The 12,024-nt window shown below is 41.3% G+C and overlaps 1 protein-coding gene across 9 annotated transcripts in view; it reads left to right on the top strand.

The window, feature by feature from the left end:
• FBXW11 (F-box and WD repeat domain containing 11) overlaps positions 1 to 12,024 on the top strand; it is a 146,467-nt gene that overhangs the window by 18,305 nt on the left and 116,138 nt on the right. The window contains exon 1 of one of the 9 annotated variants that reach the window (XM_063810853.1): positions 10,976 to 11,104. The exons of the other annotated variants lie outside the window; for them this stretch is intronic. Within the exon in view, the coding sequence (XP_063666923.1) occupies positions 11,072 to 11,104 (33 nt within the window). The 5' untranslated portion in view covers positions 10,976 to 11,071. Of the gene's footprint in view, positions 1 to 10,975; positions 11,105 to 12,024 lie in introns of those variants that run through there. 9 annotated transcript variants of the gene reach the window in all.

The following is a 12,024-nucleotide window of genomic DNA, read 5'->3' as shown; positions in this document are numbered from 1 at the left end:
CTGCCTCAGCCTCCTGAGTAACTGGGATTACAGGCACCTGCCACCATGCCTGGCTAATTTTTGTATTCTTATTAGAGACAGGATTTTGCTATGTTGGCCAGACTGGTCTCAAACTCCTGACCTCAAGTGATCTGCCTGCCTTGGCCTCCCAAAGTGCTAGGATTACAGGCGTGAGCCACCGTGCCAGAATTGTAGTTTTTAAATTGCCACTCCCTCAGGCTGCCCCCATTTTTCTTCCTTCCTTTTTTATATCACCATACTCTCCTGGACTTTTATTTATTCAGTGTTAACAATCAATTACAGTCTTTGCTAATGCTCAGATTGTCTCAGGTTTGGCTACTGATAACTTTTTCTAGGTAGCTCCTCCTGTTTCATTTTGACATGACCCCATCAGTGTTTTTTTGTTTGTTTGTTTGGTTTCCCTTGGCTTTTTTGGCACAACAAGATGTCACAGACTCACCTTATATTTCCATAAGGTGATCAGGAATCAGCCATTTCTCCAAGGCTCTGGTTCTTTTTAGTAAGGAATGGTATTTAGAAACTAAAATCATTGCCATGGGTTGTCATTGCTTCTAGACCCTTTCAGTGGACAGAACTAAGAAATATGTTTAAAAAGAACCGTGAGTTCATGTTATTTCTGATTCAGATGTAATATTAGAGAGACTTTTTTCTGACTCTGTTAGCCTTTTAATTTTCCAAATCTAAGGGACCTTATCGGTATCATGGCCCCATCAAATTGAGATACACATTGTTACTTAAATAGGCAGATAAATAGTTTCATCCATTCATTATTGAGCATGTACTCTGTTCTAGGTATTGTTTGGGGAATACAGAACAGAATCAAATGCATACCTTGCTTCCAGAAGCTTGTAGTCTTTTACATAAAAAAGTATACCATAGTGTGAAAACTTGTAAGGATCACGGGAAGTAGACAAACAGTGTTGTAGGAGTTAGAAAAGGAAGGAAATTTCATAAGGGATATTTTAAAAACTTACCCTTGGCCGGGCGCGGTGGCTCACGCCCGTAATCCCAGCACTGTGGGAGGCTGAGGTGGGCGGATCACCTGAGGTCAGGAGTTTGAGACCAGACTGACCAACATGGCGAAATCCCGTCTCACTAAAAATACAAAAAAAGTAGCTGGGCGTGGTAGTGGGTGCCTGTAATCCCAGCTGCTCGGGAGGCTGAGGCAAAGAGAATTGCTTGAACCCGGGAGGTGGAGGTTGCAGTGAGCTGAGATTGTGCCACTGCACTCCAGCCTGGGCAGTACAGTGGCACTCCGCCTCAAACAAACAAACAAACAAAAAAACCCCCAAAAAACTTACCCTTTGAGGCTCGAGCAGAAGTTAGACGTAAACATGGATGTATTGGGATAGTGGAGCTTCATAGCAAAGGGAACCAAGTGAACAACGGTTTGCAGACAGTGGTGTTTGTTGTCTATCTGGGAGACAAGTAAGTAATTCTGTGTATTGCCGGAGTATTGCTTGTGTGGAAGGGAGTATGGGTGATGAATTTGAAAAGGCAGGTTATAACTAAATCTTGAACTTTATCCTGTTAGGTCATTGGTCTCCAACCTTTCTGGCACCAGGGACCAGTTTCCTAGAAGACCAGGCACGGGGAGTGGGGATGGAACTGTTCCACCTTAGACATCAGGCATTAGCTGGATTCTCATAAAGAGCATGCAACGTAGATCCCTCACATGCGCAGTTCACAGTAGGGTTCCTGCTTCTGTGAGAATCTAATGCCTGGGCCGATCATCTGACAGGAGGCAGAGCTCAGGTGGTAATGCGAGTGTTAGGGGACAGCTGTAAATACAGATAAAGCTTTGCCTCCTGCTCATCTCCTGCTGTGGGGCCCAGTTCTTAATAGGTCACAGACTGATACCAGTCCACAGCCTGGGGTTGGGGATCCCTGCTTTATGTCATAAGATGCAAGCTAATAACCTGTGGATAGGTAGAGCTTCACAAACATATTTTATGTGGTCCACACGGATTTTTTTTTCTTTTTTTTTTGAGACGGAGTCTCACTCTGTTGCCCAGGCTGGAGTGCGGTGGCACGATCTCGGCTCACTGCAACCCTTGCTTCCTAGGTTCAAGCGATTCTCCTATCTCAGCCTCCTAAGTAGCTGGGACTACAGGCGCACACCACCATGCCTGGCTAATTTTTGTATTTTTAGTAGAGATGGGGCTTTGCCATGTTGGCCAGGCTGGTCTTGAACTCCTGACCTCAGATGATCCATCCTCCTTGGCCTCCCAAAGTGTTGGGATTACAGGGGTGAGCCACCACACCTGGCCTGGTCCACACGGATTTTATTTATTTATTTATTATTTGTTTTTGAGACAGAGTCTCACTCTGTCACCCAGGCTGGAGTACAATGGTGTGATCTCACTGCAACCTCCACCTCCCAGGTTCAAGTGATTCTTAGGCCTCAGCCTTCTGAGTAGCTGCAACTACAGGTGCATACCACCATGCCCGGCTAATTTTTGTATTTTTAGTAGAGATGGGGTTTCACCATGTTGGCCAGGCTGGTCTCAAACTCCTGGCCTCAAGTGATCCACCTGCCTTGGCCTCCCAAAGTGCTGGTATTATAGATGTGAGCCACCGCTCCTGGCCAGATTTTAAAAATTGGGACATTTCATATGAAAACACTAATTTGTGGTTTTGTTTGAAAATTGGAGCTCAGTAGTAGCTGTCCTTTTGAGTCAGAGCTTGTACTTTCCTGTACGTAACTCCTATGAGACCAATTTCACTTTATCTAATTGGTCATATACATTTTTAATTTTTATTTTTTTGGGTCAGAATCTTGTTCTGTCACCCAGGCTGGAGTACAGTGGTGTGATCATGGCTCATTGCAGCCTTGACCTCCTGGACGTAAGCTATTCTCCTGCCTTAGCTTCCCAAGTAGTTGGGACTGCTGGTGCATGCCACCATGTCTGGCTAAGTTTTAAAATCATATTTTATTTTTCGGTACAGGGTCTTCTTGCTCTGTTCCCCAGACTGAAGTGGTGCAGAGGTGCAGTCATAGCTTACTGCAGCCTCTAATTCCTGGGCTCAAGCCATCCTCCCACCTCAGCCTCCAAGTAGCTAGGACTACAGCAGCATGCCACCATGCCCAGCTAATTTTTTAATTTTTTAATTTTTTTTTTGTAGAGACGTCTCGCTGTGTTGCACAGGCTGGTCTTGAACTGGCTTCAAATGATCCTTATCTCTCAACCTCCTGAAGTGTTAGGATTATAGGCGTGAGCCACTGCATCTGGTCTATTTTTATAATTTTTTTTAGATACTGGGTCTCACTGTTGCCCAGGCTGGTCTCAAACTCCTGGCCTCAAGCAATCTTCCTGCCCAGGCTTCCTGAGCTGTTAGGGTTACAGGTGTGAGCCACATGTAAGTTTTTGAGCGTGTGATCCCTGCCTAGATTGGAGGAGGTATGAGGGTGGTGGATGTGGTTGAGAAGGGAGTTGACTATGAACATTAGAGCAAGATCTGTGGTTTACAAAGATCACTCCAGTTGTCAGATTAGAGGATGCTTTAGAGCAGGGCAAATTGGAGCAGGGGGACTGATTCATTTACTGTTGGAATGTCCTGGGGAAGGAATGATGAGATAGTAACAGATGGTATGAAGAGGAGGAAATGAGACATTTTAGATGTAGAGTGGATGACTGTGTTGATAGCTGTGCGTATATGTGTGTTTGTATTGATATGAATGTAAATCAGACTATTAAGAGAGTCCTGTTTCTGAAAAGCTTTGCCTTCATAAATCAGTGTCTGAAAGTTAACTGCTTGTTTTTATAACCTGTTGGTTAATTTTGGAAGGCAGTAGTAATAGTTTTAGGCATGTCGTCACCGTAAAGCTTAGTTTTATAATATGCAAATAACATGCTTCGGCAAAAAATGTAACTTCGACCTGCCTTTATTTTTGAAAATTGTGCATAAAGTAAATATTTATAGTGCGATTCTTTTTTTCTATAATTTTCCTTATAATTATGGAGCTAAATTTTTAAACAAGATTGGAAAGCTATATACTTATTTTTAAGGAGCTTGCTGCATGTATTTAATTTTCCTACAATCTCTACTAGAAGTTAAAAGGATAGTGAATTCATAAGGTCCTTTCCCCCACACTTAAAATTATACCATATTATGATCATCTAGACTGTTTATAACTATTGTGTCAGAAATTCTCCCTGATTGGAGCATGACTTTATCTAGTTCCATTACCGGTGCCATTATTCTGGATATTTAGTATTACCTCCAGCCCACACATGCTGAGGGAGATAGACATGAAGTACATGTAAATGGGTAGACTAGAAGTGAGATTGACTGACAAGCCACGCCTGGCTACTGTGTAATAAGCTTCCGGCTTTGGAGGATAAACAGAGATTGGTTAAAAGAGCATTTGTATAGGTATGTTTTATTGTGTATAACTTACATTAAAGAATACATGTCTTAAGTGTACAGCTCAATGAATTTTTACATGTGTGCACAGCACATCGTGTAACCACTACCTAGATCAAATTATAGACCTTTTCAGAGCATTTCAAGGCTTCCTCTTGCCTGTAGCTCACCCAGTCAATGAACTCTCTTCTTAAAGGCCTTTTCTGACCTCTTTCACTGTAGGCTAGTTATGTCTGTTTTTGAATTTTATGTAAATAGGATTATAGAGTATATACTCTTGTGGTTTTGTTCCCCCACTCATTATTATTATGTCTGTAAAATTCATCCATTTTGTTATGTGTAGCTGTAGTTTTTTTTTCTATGCATTATTCCATTGTAAATATTCACAGTTTGTTTGTTTTACTTGGTTGATGAAATGCTTGGGTTGCTGAGTACTTGGCTGTTATTGATGAATACGTGAGTTGCTTCTAATTTTTGTCTGCTACTGTGGATAGCAATTCTAAGATAGACATGAGCACTTGTTTCTCTTGGGTATGAGAACCCGACAGAATTACTGGGTAATGGGGGTAGGCATATATTTAGCTTTAATAGATACTGCTTGTTTTGGGAAAAACTCTCAAACCATGTTTTTCCTCTGCTCTCAAACCAGTACAACAGCAGTCATGAACACAGAAGAAGGCTTCTGTGACCAAATGTATGGGAGTGGGTTTCTCTCCACCACTAGTGAGCAATCAGTTCTGCAGCGGGCACCAGCTGTGTGTTCCCCAATTCAGTTCCGACACAATCTACCTAGAGATAGTGTCAGATCCCACAGATTGAGGGCTTGGTCCCCGAGATTGCCCCCCTACCCCACATACCAGTGGCAAGCCTGGGCTTCTAGTCCTTCTGACCAACTTGCTTCAAGTTGGGGTTCCCGCTACCCATACTGTGGGTTCAATTAATTTGCTGGAAAGGCTCACAGAATTCAGGGAAACAGGTAACATTTACCAGTTTATCATAAAGGATATTATTACAAAGGATATAGATGAAGAGATGTGTAGGGTGTGGTATGGGGCAGAGCTTCCATGCCCTCTGTGAGTGTGCCACCCTCCAGGAACCTCCACCTGTTCATCTGTCTAGAACCCTGTCCTCTTGGTTTTTTTGTTTTGTTTTGTTTTTGAGACGGTCTTGCTCTGTTGCCTAGGCTGGAGTGTAGCGGCACAAACAGCTCACCACAGCCTTGACCTTTCGGGCTTAAGCAATCCTGCCTCAGTCTCCTGAGTAGCTTGGATCACAGGTGTGCACTCGGTTAATTTTTCATTTTTTTGTATAGACCAGGTGTTCCATGTTTCCCAGGCTGGTCTCAAACTCCTGGGCTCAACTGATCCACCTGCCTTGGCCTCCCAAAGTGGTGGGATTACAGGAATGAGCCACTGCTCACATCTTAGGTTTTTATGGAAGCTTCATGACATCGGCATGCCTTCCCCCGGGGTATAAGGCAGGACCCTCTCTGCGGAGGATCTTAAAGATTAGAGTCCTGCCTCGGGTCGGGTCAAAGGAGGGCTGGAGAAGGTCACCGAGATTCTGTTTCCTGAGGCCTAACTTACCTAACATTATAACAAAACACTGTAACAAGGGCTGTGGGAGTTTTGCTGCATTGGATGAAAACCAGTATGTATGTGTCATAACACCACACTGCTAAACTGTTTTCTAAATGTCTGTACTCCAGTTAGTTCCATCTCTAATGTAGAGCATTCTAGCCATCACTTGGTATTTTTAGTCCTTTAAAATTTAGCCCTTCTGGCTGGGCGTGGTGGCTCACACCTGTAATCCCAGCACTTTAGGAGTGGATTGCCTGAGGTCAGGAGTTTGAGACCAGCCTGACCAACAAGATGTAACCCCGTATCTACTAAAAATACAAAATTAGCTGGGTGGTGGTGCATTCCTGTAATCCCAGCTACTTGGTGGAAGGCTGAGGCAGGAGAATTGCTTGAAGCCAGGAGGCGGAGGTTGCAGTGAGCTGAGATTATGCCATTGCATGCTAGCCTGGGCAACAAGAGCAAAACTCTGTCTCAAAATAAATAAATAAATAAATAAATAAAAATAAAAATAAATAAAATAAAATTTAACCCTTCTAATGGGTGCGTGGTAGTATCTGTATTGTGGTTTCTGTTTTTTATTTAATCAGCTTTATTATGGTTTACATTCAATAAAATCCACTCATTTTAAGTGTACTGTTTGAGTTTTGAGAAATATATATACTCATATAACCACTACTGCTATCAAGATATGGAACATTTCCGTCACCCCAAAAAACTTCCCTGTTCCCCTTTTCAGTCATTTCTCTGCCCCAGCCCTAAATAACCTGCCTTCTATAACTATAGATTAGTTAAATATGTTCTGGAATTTCATATAAGATGGAATCATACAAGATGCACATACTGTATGCACTCTATTATGTTTGACTTATCTTAGATTCATTCTTGTTGTATCAGTTCATTCCTTTTTATTGCTTAGTAGCATTGCATTATATGAGTATATAACTGTTTACCAATTCTACTGATGGATGTTTAGGCTGTTTCCTGTGTTTGGCTATTATGAATAAAACTTGAGTGAGCATTTGTATTCAGATCTTTGTGAGGACATCTTTTTTCTCTTGGGTATACTTAGTAGTGGATTGCTGAGATAGAGTAAATGTAAAGGAACAAACTATTTTTCTATACGCTAACATCATTCCTGACTCCAAATGTTTTTTGTTTCCACACCAAAGCAATTCTTCAGTTATTTGCAGACACCAACTGGGTGTCCTGTAGTTCAATTCAATTCTGACTGTATTTACCTGGAGCTAGTGAGATCCCTTAAATTAACCAAAAGACTGCCCCCACTTAAGGTGCCAGTCACAAGTCCTAAGTTGCCAGGGTACTTTTGGTTATAACTTGAGGGGTCTCATGATCACCTACTCATGTTCAGTAATTTGCTGTAAAGGCTCACAGAACTCAGGGAAATACTTTACTTACATTTATTGGTTTTTAAAAAGAACATTATAAGGGATACAACTGAATAGTCAGACTAAGAGGTATGTAGGGCAAGGTCTAGAAGGGTCCTGGGTGCAGGAGCTTCTGTCTCTGTGGAGTTGGGGTATACCATCCTCCTGGTAGAGGCATATGTTTGCCATCCCAGAAGTTCTCTGAACCCTGCCCTTTAAGATTTTTTTTTTAATGGAGGTCACATTACCTAGGAATGATTAATGATTAATTAATGATTAATCATTGGGCATTGGTGATTAACTCAATTCCTAGCTCCTCTCCCCTCTCCAGTCCCTTTCCTTTTCCCCGAGATGGTGGTGGGGGCAGTGAAAATTTGGATCATGGTTCCTCTAGCAGCCAGCCCCCATCTTCCAAGAGTCACCTTATTAGCATAAACTCTAGTATGGTTGAAAGTGGCTTATTTTGAATAACAAAAGATGCTCCTCTCAATACTATCACTCAGGCAATTCCAAGAATTTTCGCTTTTGTGCCAGTAATGGGGGTCATCAGGGCAGCAAAGATCAAATATATGTTTCTTATGTCACAAGATGTATATTTTGTGTTTCAAGAAACTGCCAGATCTTTTCCCAAAGTGGTTGTACATTCTTATACTGCCTCTGGCAATATGAGTTTAGTTGCTCTACATCCTAGTCAGCAATTGGCATTGTCAGTCTTCTTAATTTTAGCCATTCTCATAGGTGTGAAATGGTATTTCATTGTGGTTTTAATTTACATTTCTATGTGCCTATTGCCCACTTGAATATCCTTTTTAGAGATATGCCTTTTTTGACTTTATAAAAAAAATTGAGTTTTCTTCTTACTAATTTATGAGTCTTTTTATAGTCTGGAAATTAGTCCTTTGTCAGATGCGTATATTGCAGACATCTCCTGTTTTGTGGCTTGCCTTTCCACTGTCTTAATCATGTTTTTTGATGGATAGAAGGTCTTAATACTAATGAAGTCCAATTTTTTATTTCATGGTTACTGTATTTCATGTTCTGTTTAATAAATTTTAAGGTCTTCAAGGTAATTTTATTTATTTCTAGAAGTCTGTAAAAAGTAAAGTAGAGGTTTGTCTTCAAAGACTTTCCTCCCCATCTAGTTAGGAATAAATAGTAACTTCTCTTAAAAGCAAAATTTATTCAAAGACCTGTACCATCATTCTTAAATATCTGCTAGCTGTAATAAAGAAATCAATATACTTTATGTTCTTAGCTCCCACAATTTAGCTTAAATATTTGCCCTGGCATGCTTATACTGGTCCAAGCAAGCATTAGGTCATAGCCTGTCCCTCTTCCTTATTTGAAGGTGTTTTTACCTTTCTCAGCATTCCACAAGTTACTTCCTTCTTCCTTTGTTCTCCTCTGCCTTTGCCTCTTTTAAAAAGTTCTAAGTTGCTAGCCAATCGGGACAAATACAAAATGTGAGGTCCTGTTCCAGCCAATTGAAACTGGACACGGCAGTAGGGTGGACATGTCAGGTTATAAATGACCCTGTCTCGTTTGTTCAGTGTACTCTTGTGGCTAAGCTGCTGGCAAGTGTACCCTTTCTGCAGAAAATAAAAAAATGGCCTTGCTGAGAAAATTAAATTTATGTTCAAGTGCCATTTCTTTACGGCACCAGGGAACAAGGCTTTCAAACAAGTCTTAGGGTTTTACCATCTCAAAATAATTGTTTTTTATGGTTGTGATAGGGATCAAAGTTCGTTTTTCCCCCATGTTGTTAACCAGTTAGTCCACCACCATTATTTACACATATATTAAAAAATAATTGCAAAATTATTGAATAGGAACTTACCTTTTTTTACAGAAGCAATTCACATTTATTATAGAAAAAATGAAAATAAATATAATGTAAAATAAGATGGAAAAATGTAATGAAAAATGTAAAGTAAGATGGAAAAAGAACAAAGTTTCCATTATAAGTACTATTAATATATGGTATGTATTCTTCCCTTCCTTCATCTATACATATACATATGTATGTATGTATGTATGTATGTATTATGTATGTATATATTTATTTTTTGAGAGAGGGTCTTTGTTTCCCAGGCTGGAATGCAGTAGCATGATTGTGGCTCATGCCTTGACCTCCCAGGCTCAAGTGATCCTCCCACCTCAGTTGACTGAGTAGCTGGGACTACAGGCATGCAACACCATGACTGGCTAATTTTTGAAGTTTTGTAGAGACAAAATATAGGGTTTTTGTAGAGACAAAATGAGGTCTCCCTATGTTGCACAGGATGGTCTCTAACTTTTTTTAAGAGCATGAGTATTTCATATAGCCAAAGGTTTTACCCACTGTTCTTAACCTTTATGAACATGATGTGACATGACAGACTATATTCTCTGTATGAAACATGCTTTCTTCATGTTTATGCCATTTTAGGGTTTTAATAAATCTTAAAAAATCTCAGTTTGATTAAAGATTTAAAGATTTAAGTTACTAGTGACATTGGACGTATTTTTCTAATGTTTGTGGCTATTCGTATTTCTTTTGTGAAGAAAGAGAAGTGTTAAAATTAGCTGTAGTTCTGCTCTGCTGCTTCTAGGTGCATGGGGGAGTGTGGCGGAAGGAAATCACTAGGGTGAGGAACTTCTGATTTTGTCGTGACTGGGGCACTGCTGCTGCCCTTTTGTGATTGAAATGGCCATTTTTGTTAAAAGCCAGCTGTGGAAGTGTTTGCCTCACTCTGCATACTGTCCATGGCAAATGGAAATTGGGTCCCTTCTCTGCGTAGACTCTGGCTCTGGATGCTCTCTGTGAAACACTTTAGGATCAGTTGCTGTTGGCTTCACTGACAGCTTCAAGGACTCTCACTCCTACTACTAGCCTTTGCTGCTTTGAGGTGGGGTTCTGCTGGGAATTCCTTCCCCTTCTCAGGTGGGCTTTTATTTCTTTATATGCACTGAACCCTATTTCTCGTCCAGTTTTTTCCTGTATTATGTTTATAGAAATACCTTGAAAAAACTTATATATGTGGAGGGCACCACTGGACAGGTTTCAAGTGCCAGTGTAGTTTGTCTTTTACTTTGATATTCCTTTGATGATTTTGGTTGCATCAGTCAGTAACCCCAACTTTGACACCTCTGTTTTTCCTCCTGAGTCTTGTCTATTTTTGCTCTGTTTCACTCTCGCTTTCTGCACTTGAGTCACAGTGATTTTTTTTTTTCTTTTTCTCTGCTCCTCTGAACCTGCTTGAGGGTTACAACAAGCATTATAATTTGTTCTCATTATTAGGGAGGGGTCACCCTTTCTTCCTTGTCTAGTTAACCTCTGCTTGTCCTTTAGAGTTGAGCTGAAGTGTCAACTCCTTAGGAGCCATGCCTGGGTCCCCTAGGTACCCTTATAGATTAAGTTCCCTTGTCATGCTCTAGCAGCAGTCAGTTCTTTTTTTATTTTTACAGCTGTTAATGTAACTGTAGTTTACAAATTGATATGGTTTGGCTGTATCCCTACCCATATTTCATCTTGAATTCCCATGTGTTGTGGGAGGGACCCCGTGGGAGGTGATTGAATCATGGGAGCAGGTCTTTCCCATGCTGTTCTCGTGATAGTGAATAAGTCTCACGAGATCTGATGTTTCTTAAAAAGGGGAGTTTGCCTGCACAAGCTTCTCTCTCTTTGCTTGCTGCCATTCTACTTAAGATGTGACCTGCTCCTCCTTGCTTTCTGCCATGATTATGAGGCCTCCCCATCCATGTGGAACTGTAAGTCCAGTTAAACTTCTTTCTTTTGTAACTTGCCCAGTCTCAGGTATGTCTTTATTAGCAGCATGAAACGGACTGATACACAAATGTATTGCGTAATCCCCTGCTAGACAATCAGCTCTTATTAGAAAGTAATCTCCATGGGGGCGAGGATCATATCTGTTGTGTCATCTTCAGTTCATGGCATATTCATTCCCAGCATCTGTCTTAGTTTGTTTTGTGCTGCTATAACAAAGTACCTGAGACTGGGTAATTTATAAAGAACAGAGATTTCTTTCTCTTCCTCTTTCTTTTTTCTTTTCTTTTCTTTTCTTTCTTTTTTTTTTTTTTTTGAGACATGGTCTTGCTCTGTTGCCCAGGCTGGAGTGCAGTGGTGCAGTCATGGCTCACTACAGCCTCACCTTTCTAGGCAGGGTTCAAGCGATCCACACGTGCCACCATACCCGACTAATTTTTAAATTTTCTGTGGAGGTGGGGTCTCCCTATGTTGCCCAGGCTGGTCTTAAACTCCTGGGCTCAAGTGATCTTCCTGTCTCATCCTCCTAAATTGCTGGGATTACAGGCGTGAGCCACCCTGCCTGGCCAGAGATTTCTTTTTTTTTTTTGAGATGGAGTTTTACTCTTGTTGCCCAGGCTGCACCATTTTGGCTCGCTTCAACCTCTGCCTCCTGGGTTCAAGCGACTCTCCTGCCTCAGCCTCCCAGGTAGCTGGGATTACAGACATGCACCACCACACCTGGCTAATTTTGTGTTTTTAGTAGAGATGGGATTTCACTGTGTTGGTCAGGCTAGTCTCAAATTCCTGACCTCAGGTGATCCACCTGCCTTGGGCTCCCAAATTGCTGGGGTTACAGGCGTGAACGACCACACCCGGCCCAGAGATTTATGTCTTAGAGCTCACCTGGAGGCTGGGAAGTCCA

The sequence above is a fragment of the Pan troglodytes genome, chromosome 4, assembly GCF_028858775.2.
Source record: "Pan troglodytes isolate AG18354 chromosome 4, NHGRI_mPanTro3-v2.0_pri, whole genome shotgun sequence".
In the NCBI taxonomy this organism is placed as follows: Eukaryota; Metazoa; Chordata; class Mammalia; order Primates; family Hominidae; genus Pan; species Pan troglodytes.
This window is presented reverse-complemented; position numbering and strand designations above follow the sequence as displayed.